General features: G+C 48.5%; 1 protein-coding gene across 1 annotated transcript in view; it reads left to right on the top strand.

The window, feature by feature from the left end:
- Window positions 1-11,628: 11,628 nt before the first annotated feature.
- ADAMTS7 (ADAM metallopeptidase with thrombospondin type 1 motif 7) overlaps window positions 11,629-22,987 on the top strand; it is a 53,053-nt gene continuing 41,694 nt past the window's right edge. The window contains exon 1 of the mRNA XM_030931698.1: window positions 11,629-11,973. Within this exon, the coding sequence (XP_030787558.1) occupies window positions 11,874-11,973 (100 nt within the window). The 5' untranslated portion in view covers window positions 11,629-11,873. The remainder of the gene's footprint in view (window positions 11,974-22,987) is intronic.

The raw sequence follows: 22,987 nt of genomic DNA, 5'->3' as shown, positions 1-22,987 counted from the left end.
CTCCCGAGTAGCTGGGACTAAAGGCGCGTGCCACCACACCTGGCTAATTTTTGTATTTTTAGTAGAGACAGGGTTTCACCATATTGGCCAGGCTGGTCTCGAACTCCTGACCTCATGATCCGCCCGCCTCAGCCTCTCAAAGTGCTGGGATTACAGGTGTGAGCCACCGTGCCTGGCCCAGATGCTGTATTTCTAACAAACTCCTAGGTGATGCTCTGCTGTTGGTCCAAAGGGCCACATTTAATGTAGGGAAGGAAACTATATTCTACTAGTAGCAATGGGCTAATGGCTGGGCATTATAGTCTCTATGTTTTACTGGGAGACTGGTGGTGTTGTAGTGAGTTAGGTTGGCAGAAGTTGCTAAGGAACTTCCACTGTGACTAACACTAGTTTACAAAGTACTTTCGCATATATCATCTCATTTGGGGCATTATTTTAATGCCATAGGGTGTTACTGTAATCATTATTATACCATGGGCCATTATTTTAATCTCCTGTTCTTTTTTTTTTTGAGTTGGGGTCTAGCTCTGCTGCCCAGGCTGTAGTGAAGTGGTGTGATCATAGCTCACTGCAACCTCGAACTCCTGGGCTCAAGTGATCCTCCTGCCTTGGCCTCTCAAAGTGCTGGGATTACAGGCATGAGCCCCTGGACCCAGCCACCAACTCTTTTTTTACACTAAGGATTTAGTGTAAAATCAGAAGGATTGGTTGGGTGCAGTGGCTCACACCTGTAATCCCAGCACTTTGGGAGGCCAAAGCAGGTAGATTGCTTGAGACCAGGAGTTTGAGACCAGCCTGGCCAACATGGTGAAACCCTGTCTCTACTAAAAATACAGAGATTAGCCAGGTATGGTGGTACAAGCTTGTAATCCCAGCTACTCGGGGTTCTGAGGCAGGAGAATCGCTTGAACCTGGGAGGTGGAGGTTGCAGTGAGCCGAGATCACGCCACTGTACTCCAGTCTGGGCAACAGAGCAAGACACTGTCTTAAAAAAAAAAAAAAAAAAAAAAAAAAAGACCAGGCATAGTGCTCATGCCTGTAATCCCAGCACTTTGGGAGGCTGAGGTGGGTGAATCATGAGGTCAGGAGATCGAGACCATCCTGGCCAACATGGTGGAACCCCCTCTATACTAAAAATACAAAAATTAGCTGCGCGTTATGGCATGTGCCTGTAGTCCCAGTTACTCAGGAGGCTGAGGCAAGAGAATTGCTTGAATCCAGGAGGCAGAGGTTGCAGTGAGCTGAGATTGTGCCACTGCACTCCAGCCTGGTGACAGAGTGAGACTCCATCTCAAAAACAAACAAACACAAAAAAACACGTAGCAGAGCTGAGACTTGAACCCAACCGTATTTAACTCCAGAGCCTGCCACCATTACTACGTGGCGCTCACCTTGAGAACATCCAGATCCTGAATCTAGTCTGGAGGGAGGCAGCTAAGTTGAGCCAGGCCTGCGGGTCTTATTTCTACCAGGAGGTGTTACAATTGGTCATTAAGATGATTTGCAATTAAGCCTTTGTGGGTTCCTGTACATAGAGCCAATAATCTCTATTGCTTTGGATTTTGTTCCTTTCTTGTGAAGCCTCCCTCCTGGGTCTCTGCCTTCCTGTTTATGTCTGGACTGGTGTCTCTTCTGGCCTGCTAACCAGCTGTGATCCTGGAATCTACCTTTACTATTATTCTGGAGGCTCCCTTCACCTTACGTTTGTGTTGGATCTGTTCCTTAGGGCCTCAGTCTTTCTCTTTCTTGGCTTACTTCTTCATTTTGGTAGAACACAACGTTTAGTAACTTTTGGAAAAAGGGTTCATAGAAGGCAAATATTTTGAGTCTGGTGCAGTGGCTCATGCCTGTAATTCCAGCACTTTGGGAGGCTGAGGCAGGCAGATCACCTGAGGTCAGGAGTTTGAGACCAGCCTGGTCAACATGGCAAAAACCTGCCTCTACTAAGAATACAAAAATTAGCCTGGCGTGGTGGCAGGTGCCTGTAGTCCCAGCCACTTGGGAGGCTGAGGCAGGAGGACTGTTTGAACCTGGGAGGTGGAGGTTGCAGTGAGCTGAGATCACACCACTGCACTCCAGCCTGGGTGACAGAGCAAGACTCTGACCAGCCCCCCCCAAAAAGTTTGACCTTGTATGTCTTAAAATGTTCTTATTCCACTTTCTTACACTTGATCAAGAGTCTGGGAGTTGAATCCTATGTTGGAAACCATTCTCCCTAGAATTTTGAAGGCATTGCTCTGTTGACCTCTAATCTGTAGCATTACTGGAGAGAATTCTTTTGCCACCCCAGTTACAGAGTCTTTGGACCATTTTTCTTCCTTCTCTGGAAAATCTGGAAACAATTTTCTCTAATATCCCAGAGTTATGGTACGCCAAGATGTCATGTCTTGGTGTGGGTCTTTTTGTGTGTGTGTGTGTGTGCTGGAAGCCAGTAAACCCATCTAGAAATTCATGTGCTTCAGTTCTGAGAAAACTCTTGTATTATTTATTTGATAGTCTTCCCTCTGTTTCCTCTGATCTTGCTAGGTCTCCTATGTTTTGGATGTTGGATTTATGAAGTTTTAAGATATGGACAAGTTTTTACTTTTCATACAGGCATATCCATAAACTGTTTTCCTACAGATTTTGCTGTTGATTTCATCTTTAAAATATCCTTCCCAATCCCAAAAATTATATAACCAACTTCACTTTTCATGTTGGCAATAGCAGTTTCAAAATAAGGTTCATGCTGTTTTTCTTGTCTAAGTTCTACTGTAGGCAGCAGAAGTGACTATTTGTTGGATAAATAAAACAGTGAAATGATTTATTGATTTTAAAAAAGAAAAAGAAAAATGATCCATGTAATTCATTTTATCCAGCATCTTATTGCCAGCAGGGATTCTGATTTTTATTTTTTATTTTTTAAATTTATTTTTTATTGTTTATTTTTGAGACAGGGTCTCACTTGTCGCCCAGGCTGGAGTGCAGTGGCACAATCTTGGCTCACTGCAACTTCAGCCTCCCGGGTTCAGGCAATTCTCCTGCCTCAGCCTCCTGAGTAGCTGGGATTACAGGCACCCACCACCACACCTGGCTAATTTTTGTATTTTTAGTAAAGACAGAGTTTTACCATGTTGGCCAGGCTGGTCTCAAACTCCTGACCTCTGGTGATCCACCCGCCTCGGCCTCCCAAAGTGCTGGGATTACAGGTGTGAGCCACTGTGTCCAGCTGGGATTCTAATTTTTAAATGTGAAAACAAATATTTTCTTTACAAAAGTTAGTAAAATGCATGAAAAAATAAAAGATAAATAATGAGCAGAAAGAGCTCCTAAATATTCAGTAAACACAATAGAAAAGCAATACAAGTTTTCAAATTATTTCCAGACACAAAAATATGGAACATCCATTGCTGAAACAATGGTGTGAAAAAAGAAGAAAAACACAATTTTAAAAAGAAGAAGAGGATGGGCATGGTGGCTCACACCTGTAATCCCAGCACTTTGGGAGGCTGAGGCGGGCGGATCACTTGAGGTCAGGAGTTGGAGAACAACCTGGCCAACATGGTGAAACCCTGTCTCTACTAAAAATACAAAAATTAACCGGTTGTGGTGGCGGGCACCTGCAATCCTAGCTACTCGGCAGGCTGAGGCAGGAGAATCGCTTGAACCTGGGAGGCAGAGGTTGCAGTGAGCCGAGATCACGCCACCGCACTCTAGCCTGGGCGATAAGAGTGAAACTCATTCTAAAAAAAAAGAAAAAGAAGAAGAAAACAGCCAAGGCAGTAAGTAAGCTATAGCATCAAGGTGGTAAAGAAACCCAAAGATGGTTGGGTTTGTACCAGGACAAGGCTGGGTCAGGTAGCGTGTACCGCTCACACTTTCAGCACTGGTTAGACTCTCAAACAACAGTCTTCTGAGATCCTACTAAGCACCAGCCCATCAGACATGGCCCATGCCCTCTCGGTGTTCATGAGCTAGAAGTGAAGATAAGATTTGACTGCAGGAAAGAACGAGATAGCTATCATTAAGAGTCCCTTTGCAAATCAGCATGGCTCTTGGCAATTAGCACTTAGTATATGTTCATCAGTGAGTCTCTGGTGAAGGGGATCTGGCAGCCTCCCACATATCCAGCTGTCTGACAGACTTAGAAACAACTCTAAAAGGAGGAGTCCTGAAGAAACAGATCCTTTAATGATAGAAGCCAAAATTGGTAATTTGGAGAGGCAGTGATATGGAGTGGTTAGGAATCCAGGCACTGGAATTAGGCCAGTCCTGGCCCTGACACCTCCAAATGTGGGATGTTGGGCAAGTTACTTAACCATTCCATGCCCCAGTTTCTCCACTCCTAAAATGAGGAAAATAATATTTGCTTCATGTTGGAAAGATTACATGAGACATTGTGTGTAAGGCACAGTGCCAGAACATAGGATACAGCACTCCTTCAACTATCTCAATTTGCCTCCATCAAATCATCATTCTCACTGCCCAAGTGGCAGCTCAAAGGCAGTAGAAGCCAGTCATGAGCCTTTTTCCCATCAGCTAAGTGCTGGCTCCGAAATCCCAATGTGGATAATTCTCATGACTCTTCCTGTGGCATTTCTCCCCTACGGTGAGGGGGCAGGACAGACTCCCAAGCTGCAGAGGCAGCTGTGGCTATGGCGTTGGCGGGTGAAGGCCGCAGTGCTCCAGAGAATGGGGATAGATTGAAAACACCCATGTCTCCAGGGCTTCCAGAACAATGACTAATCAGGCCCACAGTGGCAGCTCAGCATCCCTTTCCAAGTCAATCATCCCATACATTTTCAAGGCCAGCTCATACTCTGCCCAGTTCTGTCTAATGAGGGAGCTTTTCTGGGGATCCTTGTTTAGAAATCTGCAACCTAAACTGGCGTTTTCAATTATTTTGCAATGCTTGAAATTTACCGGGGTGGAAGGGACCCACCAAAAATAATGTCTTTAATTTGGCAATACCTGTCTATCAAAGTCACAAATGCACACATCTCTGACAGCAATCTCAGTTCAAGGACTTTATCCTACAGATGTACTCATGCAGGTGTATCGTGGACATGGCCAGAAAGAGATCAGAAACAATCTAAATATCCTTCAGTAGAAGATGAGGATAATGGCATATGCACACAATGGAATATCAATCACGTAACATTTATTTAAATATTGAAAATAGCTATTGAACACATACTACACGCCAGCCACTGTCCAAAGTAGTTAGGACACATTAGAGAGCAAAGTAAAGATTGCTTGCTCTCACAGAGCTCATATTGTGGCTTATGTGCCACAAGCTCCACAACCAAGGATATGAAGCCATCTCCAAGTTTATACACATATGTGTGTGTGTGTGTGTGTGTGTATACATATATATACGTGTGCGTGTGTATATGTGTGTGTGTGTGTATATATATATATTTTGTTTTTGAGATAGAGTCTTGCTCTATCACCCAGGCTGGAGTGCAGTGGTACGATCTTGGCTCACTGCAAGCTCCGCTTCCCAGGTTCACTCCATTCTCCTGCCTCAGCCTCCTGAGTAGCTGGGACTACAGGCACCTGCCACCATGCCCTGCTACTTTTTGTATTTTTAGTAGATATGGGGTTTCACCATGTTGGTCAGGATGGTCTTGATCTCTTGACGTCACGATCTGCCTGCCTCGGCCTCCCAAAGTGGTGGGATTACAGGAGTGAGCCACCATGCCCGGCCTATATATATATATATATATATATATATATATATTTTTTTTTAGACAGAGTCTTGCTCTGTTGCCCAGGTTGGAGTACAGTGGCATGATCATAGCTAACCACAGCCTCTCCAGCTAATTTTTTAATTTTTGTAGTCTCACTGTGTGGCCCAGGCTAGTCTTGAACTCCTGAGCTTCAGCAATCCTTCCACCTTACCCTCTCAAAGTGCTGGGATTATAGGTATGAACCAGGACACCCAGCCTCCAAGTTACATTGTTAAATTTTTTAACAAAGCCGGGTAAAGATAGAGAGTATATATGCTAGCATGTGTGTAAAATATATCTTTGTGTTTGCAATGCATTTTTCTGGAAGGATTCATGAGAAACTGAAACAAGTCATGGCCCCTGAGAAGGAGCACTGAGGGACCAGGGGTCAGGTTTGGAAGGGAATAATTACTTTTCAATGTTTGTAAAGTTTACATTTTTAATTCTGTGCTGTCTTACCACAAAATACAAAATAAAACATAAAGGCCTTTACTTTTGCCAAATGCCTCAAATCCTTTCTTTACTCCTCTAGACCAGGGTTTCTCAACCTTGGTACTATTGACACCTGGGGCTGAAGAATTCTTTGTTGCAGGGGGTTGTCATTTAGCCACACCCCTGGCCTCTACCCATTAGATGCCAGTAGCACCCTCTCCCTGGTTGTGACAACCAAAAATGTCTCCAAACATTGCAAATTCCATGGAGGCAGAATCACCCCCACTTAAGAACCACTGCTCTAGATAACATATGAAATAGGGGTGTAGGAGTCTCTATCTCCACTAGACAGATAAGAAAGTTGAGGCCCGAAGAGATTTTATTTTGTTTTTAAGAATTGTGTTCCTTGTCCAGGTGCTGTGGCTCATGCCTGTAATCTTAGCACTTTGGGAGACTGAGGAGGGCGGATCGCTTAAGCCCAGGAGTTTGAGACCAGCCTGGGAAACAGAACTAAACCTCATCTCTACAAAAAAAACAAAAATTAGTTGGGCATGAGGCACATGCCCGTATTCCCAGCTACTCGAGAGGCTGAGGTGGGAGGATCACCTGAACCTGGGGAGTTTGAGGCTGCAGTGAGTCCTGAGCATGCCACTGCACTCCAGCCTTGGTGACAGAGCAAGACCCTGTCTCAAAAAGAAAAAAAATGTGTGGCTCATTTTCTTTGTTATTTATTCATTTATAATTTTAAATGGATGGTGTTCTGCTATACTTTCCTATTTTTTATTTATTATTATTTATTATTTTGAGACAGGGTCTCACTCTTCCTCAGGCTGGAGTGCAGTGGCATAATCATGGCTCACTACAGCCTGGGCCACCGGGCTCAAGCAATCCTCCCACCTCAGCCTCCTGATTAGCTGGGACTACAGGTGTGTGCCACAACACCTGGCTAAATTTTTGTAGAGACAAGGTTTTGCCATGTTGCTCAGGCTGGTCTCCAACTCCTGGACTCAAGCAATCCTCCTGCCTCAACCTCCCAAGAGCCACCACACACAGCCCTTTCCTACTTTTTAAGCAATCTATCAATATATAAATGGATATACAGAAGCAGAACAAATATAGTTTCTTTTTAAATTTTGATCAGTTTCTGGTAATGTTTTAGCTATGTTAAAACTTACTGGAGATGTTGGGTCATATAGCATGATAATCATTTAAACAATAAATGAAATAATTTATATCAAGATACAGGGGAGAAGCTCACTAACTGGATACTCGACACTCTGAACAATGACATAAAATATATGTTGAAATATCAGATCTCTTGCTTTGTTCAAAATGTACACTTTGGGCTGGGCTTGGTGGCTCACGCCTATAATCCCAGCACTTTGAGAGGCCAAGGTGGGCGGATCACTTGAGGTCAGGAGTTTGAGGCCAGCCTGGCCAATATGCCGAAACCTTGTCGATACTAAAAACACAAAAATTAGCCAGGTGAGGTGGCGAACGCCTGTAGTCCCAGCTACTCAGGAGGCCGAGGCGGGAGAATTGCTTGAACCCAGGAGGCAGAGGCTATAGTGAGCCAAGATCGTGCCACTACACTCCGGCCTGGGCAACAGAACGAGACTCCGTCTCTAACAACAACAACAACAACAAAAACAAAACTCAAAAAAAACAAAAACAAAATGTACACTTTACTTCCCAAAATTTGGAGTTGGCTGGTCCTGTATTTCCAGTTGAATCATGCATCATGATGGCATGACTAAGGCTTATCATTTTTTGTATCTTTTTTTGGTATCCCATGGTTTCCAAGGAGGTTTAAAATGAAGGCATCCAGCAGGGTGTGGATGGAGTAAAGACCAGGACCTGGGACACTGGAAGAAGCAGGCAGGGACTGTCATCAGCTGCGGGATTTGAAAACACAAACTTCAAGGCTGCATTTCAGAAAAGCCTCCAATCTACTGTTGGGCCTTGGCAGCATGGAGGCAGTTTGTGGCGTTGGCCAGGGAGGGCTGTGTGTCCCCTCCCAAGATCCTCCTGATCTCTAGGGTTTGCTGTGCTGGTGGCAGGGATCACAAAGACTAAGACATGACCTTAGCATCTCACAGTGTGTCAGGGTTGACAGACCCATAATCAGACAATAGCATTCTAGTGCGCTGTCAACGAGAATGGCAAAGGGTACTCCGGGGAACCTAAGAGGTCAGGGAGGGCATTTTGGAAGGGGTGACGTATAGCCTAGATCTGAAAGGACAAGTCTCAGGGACATCAAGTTTATGCCCATCTTTTATTTATTTTTCTTTTTTTGAGACTGAGTCTCGCTTTGTCACTGGCTGGAGTGCAGTGGCATGATCTCAGCTCACTGCAACCTCTGCCTCCCAGGTTCAAGCAATTCTCTTGCCTCAGCCTCCTGAGTAGCTGGGATTACAGGCATCTGCCCACCACCATGCCCAGCTAATTATTTTGTATTTTTATTAGAGAAGGGATTTCACCATGTTGGCCAGACTGGTCTCAAACTCCTGACCTCAAGTGATCTGCCCTCTTCGGCCTCCCAAAGTGCTAGGATTACAGGTGTGAGACACTGCGCCTGGCCAGTGTCCAGCTTTTTACCATTTATTTTTATTTCTAGAGACAGGGTCTCATTCTCTCGCCTAGGTTGGAGTACAGTGGTGCGATCAGAGCTCACTGCAGCCTCAGTCTCCTGGGCTCAAGGGATCCTCCTTCCACATTCTCCTGAGCAGGTAGGACAACAGGCATGCATCCAGTGCCTGGCTCACATCTTCTCCCTTTCACCTTCACATGACTGGCTCCTTCTTGTCATTCTGGTATCACAGCTTAAATGTCACCTTTTTAGGAAGGCCTTCCCTGGCCACCCCATGGAAAGTAGACTCTCTAGTCACTTCCGGTTTTATTTTCTTCAAAGCACCTCTCTGTAGCTGGTCTTGTTTATATGGTGGTCTGAATTGTTTATCCATCTGTCTATTTGCTTGCTGTCCGTGGCCTCCTCCAGAGTGGGAGCTCCAGGGAACAGAGACCTTATCCATCTGTTCACAGCTGTGCCCCCAGTGCCCTGGGTCTGCAGTGCATACTTGATATTTATGGAGTGAAGAAGATATGTGCCAGGTGATAAGGGCAGAGTGGAGGCGTGTGAATGGGGAGGGCATCTCTAGAACGCACTGCGCAGGTCAAGGTGGAGAAGGAATTTGGCTTTGACACCAAGATGGGGATGGACAAGAGGCTTAGCCTGAGGTACAAACAGGAAAAGGGGGAATCTAGACAACCTTGAGGGAGAAGTTTGACTAAGACAGGGAGCAGGTATGTGGGGTGGGAACTAGAAGAGACATCCAGTCCACGGAGGGGTATTATCAGTACTTTTTTTCTTTTCTTTTTTTTTCTTTTTTGAGACAGGGCCTCACTTTGTTGCACAGGCTGGAATGCAGTGGTGTGATCTTGGCTACTGCTCACAGGTGGGGCTGGGCCCGGCCCAGCCTCAACCTCCTGGACTCAAGTGACCCTCCCACCTCAGCCCCCCAAGTAGCTGGGACCACAGGCATACGTCACCATGCTGGGCTAATTTTTAATTTTTTTGTAGAGACGGTGTTTCACTATGTTGCCCAGGCTGGTCCCAAACTCGAGGCTCAAGTGACCCTTCCACCTTGGCCTCCCAAAGCGTTGGGATTGTAGGTGTGAGGCACCTTGCCTGTTTTTTGTTTGTTTGTTTTTCTCTAGAGACAATGTCTCAGTATGTCTCCCAGCCTGTCCTGGAACTTCTGGGTTTAAGTGATCCTCCCTCCTCAGCCTCCTGAGTATCACTGGGACTACAGGCCTATGCCACTGTGCCCAGCTATTAACAGTATCTTTAATAGGAGGAAGACAAGAATGTTTTTAGACTGACGATCACCAGCCCAAGGAGACCGAGGACAGTGGGGGACACCTGGAGCAGGACCCTTGAGGAGACAGGAGGGGAGGGAGCCACAGAGCCCTGGTGGAAGCATTGTCTCTGACTGCTGGAGGGCACCTGTTTCACAGGTGGAGGGTCTCCACTGCTGGAGGGAGAAGCAAGTGGGTGCCAGCTATAAAGGCTCATTGCATGCAGTGCAATGGATGGGGTGGTCTGAATTGTCCCTGTCACTGAGCAGCAAGACCAGCTGGTGTAAGCGGTGGGGAAGAAATGGAAGGTGGTTGGGTAGGGGCCAGGAGTCAAGCAGTGGATATAGCTAGGGAGGGAAGTAGGTGAAGCCAGGAGGGGCTGGTAGATGGGGCTAAGAGGAAGGTATCAAGGGACTGGAGGAAGAGCAATACATAGTGGGATTGTAAAAGTGGAAAGGAGGGCAGGGTTGGGTCTGAGAGGAGGGCACCTGATCTTCGGATTTCCGAGATGGAGCAGTTCTGAATGATGACACAGCCCAGGCTGTGACCCTGAGACCTGATGGCTAAGGTGGAGTGGAAGGTCATTGGAGATGAGGTAGAGGAAGTAGGTGACCCTGTGCTACTCGAATTCCCTAGAGGACAGAAGGGTTGAGGGTGGAGAGGAAGCCAGAAGTGAGCTTCCAGGAATTGAAGGAAAGCACCCAGGAGATTGAACAATGAGGAGGTGTGCGGACCTCAGAGGGCAGGGGGCACACAAAGGCTAAACAAAGGGAGGAAGCTGACCATAACCTCCCTGAGGACCAGACTGGCATCCTCCGGGCAGGGCCATGTTTAGTGATGGCAGAAGGGAGAGAGGAAGCTCCTGGGAGCACAGGGGGAAGGGGAGCCCGAAGCCAGAGCCAAGGCTGGGGCCGCGAAGAACAGATGGCCGGTGTTAGGGGCGGAGGCTGGCCTGGGATGTGAGATTGGGGTTGGCCGGCCTCCAGGCTCCCCGGGGGCCCCTGTTGAAAGTCTGTGGGCGCTGGCCTAGGCGAAGCCGCGGTCCCCTGCCTGTGGACTCAACTCTGCGCTCTGCTTCAAGCAAACACACTAGGAGGGGAGTCAGGAGATGGGGAACTGCGGGGCCCCACCTAGCGCGGGCAATCCCTGTCCATCCAGGGAGGGCCCAGGCCTCTCTCCGCAGCTAGCTTTGAAGCAGGGACCCCGCTGCCCCTCTGTGTGACCCTGGACCCTCGGGAGGCCTCCCGTGTCCCCTTTTGAGGGGCTGCCCTACTTGGCCCGGAGAACACAGCGAAGGGCACCTCCTGGAGCCCAGTTTAGGGACAACACAGAAATTCTGGAAATTCCAGATTCTTTGTGGGGAGCCTCAACCGGACGGGGTCGAGAAGGCCTGGCTGGGCTCCGCCGGCAGGGGGCGCTGGGGACAGGGGGGCGAGGGGCGCGGACATCCGTCGTGGGGCGCTGCCTGCGCCGGGCCCTGCCAGCCCTTGAGGGGAGCGCGGCCTGCGGGGCCGAAGAGGCCGGGGCCGGTGGGGGCGGGGCGGGGCCGGGGGCGGAGGAAGGAGCCCGAGGGGCGGGGCGGGGGCCGCCAGCCGCCCTCCCTCACCCTCCCTCCCTTTCTTTCTTTCTTTCTTTCTTTCTCTCCTTCTCGCTCTCTTGTCTTTTCTTTGCCTCTGCAGCCGGCCAAGGGGGCGGGCCCTGCAGCCTTTGTTGCCCGCGGACCGAGCGCAGCCGACCGGAGTCTGGGCCGGGTAGTCGGGAGCTGCACGCGGGCGGTGCATGTCCTGAGCCGGACCTGGGACCAGGCAGCGACCGGACGGGACGGACGAGAGCGTGCGCGCGGAGTCACCCGGCGGCCGCCCGGTCCCTGCCATGCCTGGCAGCCCGAGTCCCCGCAGCCCCGCTCCGTTGCTGCGCCCCCTCTTCCTGCTCCTCTGCGCTCTGGTTCCCGGCGCCCCCGGACCCGCACCAGGTGGGTGTCCGCCCCTCCCCGGCCAGCCAGCCCTGCCACCCCTTCCCGCTCCCCAAGTCTCGGTTTAATCCCTCCTCACCTTTGTGGTCCCCGCGCCGGCCCTGCTCTGCCTGGAGGTGGTCGTGTCTTCTGCTCCCAGGGTATTAGGGGACAGGGGTGGGGTCGGGCCGGCGGGGGAGTGAAGCGGTGCCTCTGGGGAAACTTCCTCAGCCCCTGATTCAGCTACTGACACTCTCTGTTGCCTGGAATAAGCCCCTTCCGCTCTTCGGGCTCCGGTTTCCCCACCTCGGGTGCAGCAACGCGCCTCGCTCCTGGGAGAACTCTCGTCCGAGTGGGCTGGATGGAGCGCGGTTTACCCACTGAGGATTTGGTTTCTCACACTCCTTAGCGGCGCTCTCCTGGAAAGCGGGCTGTCCGGGACACCGCCGGCGAGGGCGCCAGGTCGCAGGTCTCCGCGGGTCCCCGCCGCCCCTCCCCCCTCCCCCCCCCGCCAGCTCCCGCCTACCGCATCTGGGCTGCTCGCGCGGTCCCTGGTGGCCGGGGGGACCGGGTCTTGCGCGGTCCTTGCACTTCCTGCCTCTCCCTCCCCCAAGTGTGAAGACGCCGGGAATGGAACGGGGAGCAGGAGCTTCTTTTCCCGGCCGTGGGTTAACTCTCCCCGCCCCGCCGGGCCGGCCTCCGACGAGCCTCTGGCCTGCGTCCAGACTCTTGTTTGGCGGAGACCTGCCGGGCCGCCGCGCTGCTGGCGCGTCCGACGCAGCGCAGCGGGCCTGGGAATTCAGTAACCGAGTATGTAGGAGACCCCAGGCCCGGTGCTCGGGGAGCTCCCAGTCAGGGGAGGCGGTGGATAGTTGGGAGAGCCCTGCAATAGAGGCGATCGGCAGGCTTTGTAGGAGAGGAGGGGCATGAGGTTGGAGAGACTGGAAGGATGGATGGATTCTGGATGGGCTGGAAGGGCGTGGAGGGAGTGGGGCCCTCCCCTGGGGAGCATCAGTTGGGGGACTGGAGTAGGGTTGCTTGCTGGGACGGGGTCGACCTACCTCCCCACTGGAGGGATTGTGACTAGAAAGTAGTCTGGGCGGGAATGATGGGGACATTTACTCTTGGTCTCAGAGGTTTGGAAAGTCAATGAGGGGAGCAGCTGATGAAAGCACTGTTTTGGGAAGATTTGGTCTAGCAGCCATGTGCAGACTGCAGAGGGAGCGAACATTTAATGAGCACCTACTGTGTGCCAGCCTTACGGGTTCTTATTTCTCGTAATCTCCACAACAACCCTGCAAAGCAAGTGATGGAAAGGTCTTGTATGGACCAGCAGACAGGCTCAGAGTAGAGCGACCTGTGGGGTTGGACTCCTGAGCTTCCTGAATGAGGCCTGTGTTTTCCACTGTCCAGAGCTGGGGGCTGAGGAGGATGAACCGGGCAATGGGAATGAGAGAGCAGGAAAATGCTTCCTTCAGGACTTGGGTCCAGGCCCCCTGGCAACTGTGGGAAGAGCTGGGTACGGTCAACCTGGTAGTATTCTTGTGAGGATTAAATGAGATACTGAATATGTCAGTTGCTCAGTACAGGACACAGTGACTACAATGTAGTGGTCATTATTTTTATTAATCTGCCAGGCCAACCCAGGACTCCCCAGATGACCTGGACCTGCTGTTTGCAGGTGGAGGCAGGCCAGGCACTCTCCTTTACCTAATCTGGGCACAAACACTCCAAGGGTGGAGTCTGTCTCTAGTGTTCCCATAGATATAGAGCATGGGGTCCTCCCTGTTCTGCACTCCCTCAGGATTGGTGACTTTGAGGCTGCTGGCCTGTTTGTCATTTTCTTTGGAGCCCAGTATCTAAGCCTGGGGCTCCTCCTCCTACTGAATGTTACCTTCTTTGAGACCAAAGGGCTCATCCTGGGCTCACTTTTAGGAAAATATATCCTTTTTCCCCACTTGTGACTAACCCAGGGACCTGCTAGGGTTTCTGAGGCTGGAGCCCAGTCATGTCTCCTCCTTATGCTGTATGGCACATGTGAACCCTGTGTGCATGTGTTTCTGTGTGTACTAGGACTCACAGAGGAGGGCATTCACATACCACCCCCCACCCTGCCAGTTATTTTTCCTTCTTGGCATGAGCTGTGGGTCATTTGAAGGGTTGGACTGTAACTCAGGTTCTTGATAGGGAGGTGAGTGAGGGTAAACACCATCTTGGCATTTCTTTGGTAGAAACTCCAAAGTGACAGTTCTGTCACCCAGGGGAGATATTAAAAGTATTTAACACCCAATGTGGCAGGAGCTTGGTCCAATCAGAACAGACCTCCTGACTTGGCAGAATAGATATGGCCATGAATCTCTGGCAGTCCTCCTGAATGGTGCCTGTTGCCATCCCACTGTCACTTGAGCTCTGCAGGCTCAGCTTTGATGCAAGCACATGACCATTTGAGACTGGAACCTGCAATTACTCCTTGCTGGCACTGGGTGGTGCTAGTTTCAGCCACCAACAGCTCTACTGCGGTCAACTGTAGGCTACAGTGAAAGTTACTTATTTTTAAACTTACCCCTGCACTCTTTAAAAATATTTTAATGGAAAAGCAATACAAGTTCATTATAAAAACTTAATGCTGGTGGGGTGCAGTGGCTCATGCCTGTAATCCCAGCACTTTGGGAGGCTGAGGCTGGCGGATCTCTTGAGGCCAGGAGTTCAAAACCAGCCTGACCAGCATGGTGAAACTGTTTCTATTAAAATAAAAAAATTAATTGGGTATGGTGGTGCATGCCTGTCATCCCAGCGACTTGGAAGGCTGAGGCATGAGAATCACTTGAACCCAAGAGGCAGAGGTTGCGGTGAGCCGAGATTTCACAACTGCATACCGGCCTGGGTGACACAGGGAGACTCTGTCTCAAAACAAAACAAAACAAAAAACCAACCAACAAACCAAACAAACAAAAACTAAACAAAACAAGAAAAAAATTATTGCAATAGAAGTGGCAACATCCTGTAAGTCTGTTCTTTTCTTGTTGATTGAAAAAGATGTTTTAGACCAGGCACAGTGATGCACACCTGTAATTCCAGCACTTTGGGAGGCTGAAGTAGGCAGATCATTTGAGCCCACGAATTCAAGACTAGCTTGGGCAGCATAATGAGACCCCATCTCTACAAAAAAATTAAAAAATTATCCAGGCCTGGTGGTCCACACCTGTGGTCCCAGCTACTTGGGAGGCTGAGGTGGGAGGATTGCATGAGCCCAGGAGGTCAAGGCTGCAGTAAACCATGATTGCATCACTGCACTCCAGGCTGGGTGACGGGGCGAGACCCTGTCTCAAAAAAAAAAAAGAAAAGAAAAAGAAAGAGAGAGAGAAAGAGAGAGAGAGAGAAAGAGAGAAAGAGAAAGAAAGAAAAAGAAATAAAGAAAAGAAAAGAAAAAAAACATTTTTTGGTTTGGTTTGGTTTGTTTGTTTTTAAGCCATTAGGCAAACAGATAAAACAACACTTTTTTAAAAGAAAAAGCTAAGTATACATTAGAAGTTCTCTTGCTAATTTTCAGTCATAACTTAGCTCACATTTGTTATGTGCCAGCTATTGTTGTAAGCACTTACATGCTAACTTATTTAATTCTTACACAACCAAAAAGAGCAGCTGTAATTATTATCATCCCCATTTTACAGATGGAGAAACTGAGATTCTGAGTGGTTGAGTAATTTACCCATGGTCTCACAGATATGGGTAGCAGAGCTGGGATTCAAACCCAGCCTGTCTGGCTCTAGAGCTCACTAATCCGAATGCTTTTTACCTGCAGCATGGCTCTACTTAGCCCTGTCCACATTTTTGAACTTAATAGGATGCTTCTTTGTAACTCATCTGGAATTTCTGTCTTGCAATATTTGCCTAGGATCTAGAGCAGGTATTCTCAACAGGACTGTACATCCCTTGGGGCATGGGTCCTTCCTCAGAGATACTTTATTTTTTCAAAGCTTTTGGGGCCTTTTCTCCCCAGTGGTTGATTCCTCAGTTACATACCTGCTTCCATCCCCCAACCACATGCATTTGAGGACAAAACTTGCCTAAAAGAGTGTCATGTGGCTCCTCCAGTTGAGAACTTTAGAGCTAGTTGGCATCAGTGCCCCCTGACCTTCAGCTCGTCTTTAGCTGCCTTGGCTGGGATTGTCCTTGCCCTGGGAACCAGTGTTACTACTCACTTAAAACAAGTCTTGGATGGTGGGCACAGTGGCTCATGCCTGTAATCCCAGTACTTTGGGAGGCCGAGGTGGGTGGATCACCTGAGGTCAGGAGTTTGAGACCAGCCTGGCCAACATGGCGAAACCCCATCTCTACTAAAAATACAAAAAATTAGCTGGGCGTGGTGGCTCGCACCTGTAATACAGCTACTTGGGAGGCTGAGGCAGGAGAGCTGAACCCGGGAGCTGGAGGTTGCAGTGAGCCAAGATTGTGCCATTGTATTCCAGCCTGGGGGACAAGAACAAAACTCTCTCTCAAAAAAACAAAAAAACAAAACAAAACAAAACGAGCCTTGGAGTTGTAGTCTCTGCGAATTGTGATCCTTGGGAAAGTGAGGAAATCCCCCACTGGAAATGAACCTGGGAAACAGTTCTTCCCTATCTCTGTCATTTTCATCTCCTTGACCTGGGCTCCCCTCCTTATGTTTTTCTGGCCTGGATTCTCCAAGCAGATGAGGAAACTGAAACCCAGAGACATGCAGTGACTCAGATTATACAACTATTAAGTGGCCCACTTGGGCCTGCCCGTGGTCTTGTTACTTTCAAAGCCCATGCTCTATAGTGCATTATTTTGTCCCTCCATTGCCTCCCATTTTACAAAACACATGCCTGGGCCAAGATTAAACTTCTTGTTGCCCATTCTTCTGGCTTTTCCCCCACTTCTCTGAGGGTTTACCACACAGTGCCCCTACCACCAAGAGGCCCTCCTTGTCTTCACTGTTGAATTAACATATGTTAAGGGCCATCTCAAATGCATCCTCCTTGATGAAACTTTTCTTCATTCTGATGCATTCATAAGGTGTCATCCCCTCCCCTTGCTTGGACCCTGTCAGCACTGTGCCAGAGTGAGGGTCTTGGATTTACCACACCCATTTTTCTGTTTTTTTTTTTTTTTTTTTTTTTTTTTTTTTGGGGTGTGTGTGTGTGTGTGTGTGTGTGTGTGTGTGTTTGGGGGGGAGTCAGAGTCTTGCTCTGTCATCCAGGCTGGAGTACAGTGGTGTAATCTCTGCTTACTGCAATCTCCGCCTCCCAGGCTCAAGTGATCCTCCCACCTTAGCCTCCGGAGTAGCTGAGACTACAGGCATACACCACCATGCCTGGCTAATTTTTGTATTTTTTGTAGAGATGGGATTTCACCATGTTGCCTAGTCTGGTCGCCAACTCTCGAGCTGAAGCAGTCTGCCCTCCTCGGTCTTCCAAAATGCTGCAATTACAGGTGTGAGCCACTGCATCCAGCCATTTCTCCATTTGAAGGCAAGGATGGTGTCTTATCCACTTTCCTGGACTTTGGAGCACCTAGTGCACCCTCACAGTTAGTAGCCAAGGGTCACATACCAAATGCCATGGACTAGGCAGGTAATGTAAATGAGCAAACAAGGTGGGCAGGGAGACAGATTTTTCCTGAAACGTGGGGCCTCTTGGCCCATCTCTTGTTTTCCCACTTTTGTTAGAGACTCAGTTCTTTACTGAGTGAAAGGAAACACAAGCATGATGGGAAAGGGAGCCTACTTGCAGCCACAGTATTGGGAATGAATAGGGAGTGGTGGGGACTGAGGACTGGGGAGCATAGGCCCTTCCTAAAGGGAAGTCACTGCTCCACCCTGGCCACTTTTGCCAGGCAGGAATTTAAGCCTGACATGGATGGATGATAAGACTTTTCAAGAAAAGCTGAAAATTGAGATTTTTGTACAAGATCATGTGATTCTTTTTTTTTTTTTTTTTTTTTTTTTTTTTGAGACGGAGTCTTGCTCTATCGCCCAGGCTGGAGTGCAGTGGCGCTATCTCAGCTCACTGCAAGCTCCGCCTCCCGGGTTCACGCCATTCTCCTGCCTCAGCCTCCCAAGTAGCTGGGACTACAGGCACCCGCCACCATGCCCGGCTAATTTTTTTGTATTTTTAGTGGAGATGGGGTTTCACCATGTTAGCCAGGATGGTCTCGATCTCCTGACCTCGTGATCCGCCTGCCTCGGCCTCCCAAAGTGCTGGGATTACAGGTGTGAGCCACTGTGCCCGGCCCCAAGATCATGTGATTTTTAAACATTGGCAGTTGACTAAAACGTTTTTCAGTATTTGTGTCAGCCAAAACAAACCAAAAAATCAGTAACCGATCAACACAAGCAAATCTGCATGCTGTGATTAAGGAGTTGTAGTCCCATATGCCCTTATTAGGATGTCAGAGCAAGAAGTCTCCTTAAATCTTCCAGTCCGGTGGCTTCTGAATGCCAGCCTCTGAATTGGCTAGATCAGAATCCCTGGGAAGGTCTAGAAAAATACAGAAAATACACATTCTAGGGCCCCCAGAGCCCTAGATCTGTGGAACCAGAATCTCTGGGCTGCGTCCTGGCATCTGCAGTTTTTCAGAGCTCTCCAGGTACTGTGATGACCAGTCAGGTTCACTCCCAGTGGGGGATTTCCTAACCTTCCTGAGGATCACAGTTCCTGGAGGCTCTTGGTAAAAACATAGCTTCCTAGTCCATAGTCCTAGTTTCCTGGAAATGCTGACTTAGTGAGTCTGGGATGGGACCTGGGACTCTTTTTTAAGAAACTTATCTGTGAGGTCTGGAAAATCCTTGCACTAGTGGCCCGCTGAAGCTCAATGACAGGGAAGATTAGCTCAGAGCCACACAGCACGTTGCCCCAGCCTACCCAGTCTCTTGACACTCAGAGAAGGCTCTTTGAGGCTGGCACTGCTGGGGCGGTTGGGAGCAGAGGGAGATGCTCTCAGCAGGGGCACAGCACTGGCATGTGCAGGGCACTCTACGTGCAGTTTGGCAGAGGACAGACTGGAGGGTGGGTTTGGTTTCTGTAGCCTGCTGGGATGGAGCTTTGGACTGGGCAGCAGCAGAAGGAACCCTGGTGGGATGTCAGCAGGGCACTCAGGCATTCATGCGAGCCTGAAGAGTCTATTGTCGTGAACAGCCAGGATCCTGGGAGCTGGGTGTAAATCCAGTCGAGAAACTCCTGGTTGCCAAGTTCCCTAACTGTGCTCTTTAGAGCCTGGGAACTGCAGAGAGGGAAAGGCCAGGGGGGAAAGCATGGGTGCCGGGCTCCCCCAAACTCCAGCACATGAGATTTCTTTTGAGACTAGACCTGGTGGCCAAAGAGATTTGAGAAACGTGATCTAATTCAACTTTTTCACATTAACGATGGGGAAACTGAGGCCCAGCAAGGGATGGAGTATTGAGAATATAGAGCAATGTTACTGAAGAGACTGAAATCATTTGGGGGACTTGAGTCCCAGTCTCAGCACTGTCATTCTTACTGTCACTGTGTGGCTCTAGGCCAGTCTGTCTACCTCTCTGAGCCTCCCTTTGCTCTCTCACCTAGGAAGCAGTCTGGACACCTTACTGCAGGTGTCCTAACCTGGGCTTCACAGCCTGAGGGACTGTGGACTCAGGGGATCCATGAACTTGAATGGGAAAATATTACATATTTACTTTTTGTAACCTCTCAAAGAAATTTAGCATTTCTCTCAATTATGAATATCATTAGCAAATCCCAACAGCACCTGTGGTTTTGTTACCACTAGAACAAATACTTTTCTATCTCATTATGGTTGTTGCACGTATCTTGAAATAAAGTTTACGTTCATCACTACTTCAACATTTCCACAGTTGCCCGGCATAGTGGCTCATGCCTGTAATCCCAGCACTTTTGGAGGCTGAGGTAAGTGGATCACTCAAGGCCAGGAGTTCAAGACCAGCCTTGCCAACATGGCAAAACCCTTCTCTACTAAAAATACAAAAACTTGCTAGGTATAATGGCATGCACCTATAGTCCCAGCTACTTGAAAGGCTAAGGAACAAGAATTGCTTGAACCTGGGAGGCAGAGGTTGGGTTGAGCCAAGATTGAGCTACTGCACTACAGCCTGGGTGACAGAGAGAGACTCTGTCTCAAAAAAAAAAACAAAAAACAAAAACAAACCATAGTTGTTAAATATGCCACAAAATCTTGTTTAAAGTTTAATTCTACACCCTACTTTTAAAGTTATTTTTTGTTTTGTTATGTTTTGTTTTTTAGATAATGTCTCACTCTGTCACCCAGGCTGGAGTGCAATGGCACCATCATGGCTCACTGCAGCCTCGACCTCCTGGGCTTAAGAGAGCCTCCCATCTCAGCATTCCAAGTAGCTGGGACTACAGGTGTGCACCACCTTGCCTGGCTAATTTTTTTTTTTGTAGCAACAAGGTCCCATTATGTTGCCCAGTTGGTCTTGAACTCCTCATTCTCCCAAAGTTCTGGGATTACAGATATGAACGACCATGCCTGGCCTTAAATTATTTGGATAACTATATTTCAGTATAATCAATTTCCTTGGTACTTCTGTGTATTTTATTTTATTTATTTATTTTTTGTGGCAGGGTCTCACTCTGTCACCCAGGCTGGAGTACAGTGATGCGATCTTGGCTCACTACAACCTTCACCTCCCAGGTTCAAGCAATTCTCCTGCCTCAGTCTCCTGAGTAGCTGGGATTACAGGCATGCGCCACCAAGCCTGGCTAATTTTTGCATTTTTAGTAGACACGGGGTTTCACTATGTTGGCCGGGCTGGTCTCAAACTCCTGACCTCAAGTGATTCACCTGCCTCGGCCTCCCAAAGTGCTAGGATTACAGGCGTGAGCCACTGTGCCCAACCACTCCTGTGTATTTTATTTAATGCATTTCAAAACATTGTTCTGAGGAGAAGGAGTTTGTGGCAAAAAGGGATAAGAATCCAGGCCTTACTGGGAAATCCAAGAGGACAGAGCAACAGAGAGGGATTTTTAAACTGCAAGGGCCTGAGCAGAGGTCTGCCAATTTTTTTCATCCCTGGAAGCTTTCTTTAAATGAATTCTTGTATGTAAAAGAAAGAAACCAGAGCTACTCTGTTGAAGTGGCAGTTAGGGGCCAGGGAGCCCCACTGGGGTGGTCTTTCTCTGTCTCTCCATTCCAGGAGGCCTGGAGACATTTGCAGAATGCTCACGCACCTGAGAGCACATTTTTCAATCCATCAGGCTAATAATAATAATAACAATCATAACTGCCATCATATTCAACCGTGGCTCAGGCACTGCTAAATGTGGAGTAGCTCACCAGGTTTAATCTTCACAACAGCATCGAGAGTGTAAGTGCTGTGGTTATCTGCATTCTACAGAGTAGAATTTTGATATTCAACAAATACCAAAAAAGGACTAAGTTCTGGACACTTCCTCTGACACTTAAATCTTCAACAAAGAATATAAAGGGCCAAGTGTGGTGGCTCACACCTATAATCGCAACAATTTAGGAGGCTGAGGTGGGAGGATCACTTGAGGCCTGGAATTTGAGACCAGCCTGGGCAACATAGCAAAACTGCCATCTCTACCAAAAAAAAAAAAAAATTAATCAGGGCCAGCCTTGATGCCTCACACCTGTAATCCCAGCACTATGGGAGGCTGAGGTAGAAGGATTGCTTGAGCCCAGCAGTTTGTCTGAGACCAGCCTGGGCAACATAGTGAGATCCCATCTCTATTAAAAAATTTAAAAATAAAAAAATTAGCCAAATGTGGTGGCACCCACCTGTAGTCCCAGTCCCTTGCTACTTGGGAGGCTGAGATGGGAGGATGACTCAAGCTCAGGAGTTGGAGTCTGCAGTGAGCTATGATTGCACACTTGCACTCCTGTCTGGGTGACAGAGCAAGACCCTGTTTCAAAAAAAAAAAAAAAAGTGCAAAGAATATAGATTCTTGCCTTCCTAGACTACATTGGGAGGGGTGTGAGAAAACAAATAAATAGAAAAAATACTGAAAATGCTAAGTGATATGGTATGTCAGAAGTGATATGGGGAAAAACAAAGCAAGGAAGGGGGATAGGGAGAGCCAGGGAGTTGCAATTTTAAAATAAAGTCATTAGAGGAGGCCTCATTGAGAAGGAGACATTTGAGCAAGAACTCAAAAGTGAATGGTTTAGCCACGTGGAAAACAGAGAGAAGAGTGTTCCAGGTGTAGGGAACATCAATGCAAAATCCTGAAGCAGGAGCATGTCTGGCCTGTGGAGGAACTGCAAGGAGGCCAGTGGGCGGAGTGGAGGCAAATAAGGCGGTATAGCTGGAAATGAGACTGGAGAGGTTACCTTGCCTAGGGCCTCATATAGGCCAGAACTTTGTCTTTTGCTCCCTGAGATGGGCGCCATTGCAGGATTTTGAGCAGAGTAAGACCATGATCGCGCTGGTTTTGAATGAATCTTTCTGGCTTCTATATTGAAAACACGAGGGGAGGGGCACCTGGGGTAGGCAATAGTTGAAACAGAGAGACCTGTTAAGAAGTTACCGCAGCAATCCAGGCCGGGCGCGCAGTGGCTCACGCCTGTAATTCCAGCACTTTGGGAGGCCGAAGCGAGCGTATCGCCTGAGTTCAGGAGCTTGAGACCAGCCTGGTCAACATGGTGAAATCCTGTGTCTACTAAAAATACAAAAAATAACTGGGCGTGGTCGCGTGTGACTGTAGTCCCAGCTACTCCTGAGGCAGGAGAATCGCTTGAACCCAGGAGGCGGAGGTTGCAGTGAGCCGAGATCGCACCACGCACTCCAGCCCGGGCGACAGAGCGAGACTGTCTCAAAACAAACAAACAAACAAAAACCCCAAACACAAACAACAACAACAACAAAATAGGTTACTGCAACGATCCAGATGGAGAAACTGAGGCACGGAAAGATGAAATGGCAAAGTTAGTAGATAGCCCAGGGAGGATTTGAATCCAGATACTCTGACTCCAGCAGCCCCCTCTTGGCTTCTCCCTTCTGGTCTCCGGTCACTAGCAAGGACCCGGGTCTGCC

Source organism: Rhinopithecus roxellana, chromosome 5, assembly GCF_007565055.1.
Source record: "Rhinopithecus roxellana isolate Shanxi Qingling chromosome 5, ASM756505v1, whole genome shotgun sequence".
In the NCBI taxonomy this organism is placed as follows: Eukaryota; Metazoa; Chordata; class Mammalia; order Primates; family Cercopithecidae; genus Rhinopithecus; species Rhinopithecus roxellana.
This window is presented reverse-complemented; position numbering and strand designations above follow the sequence as displayed.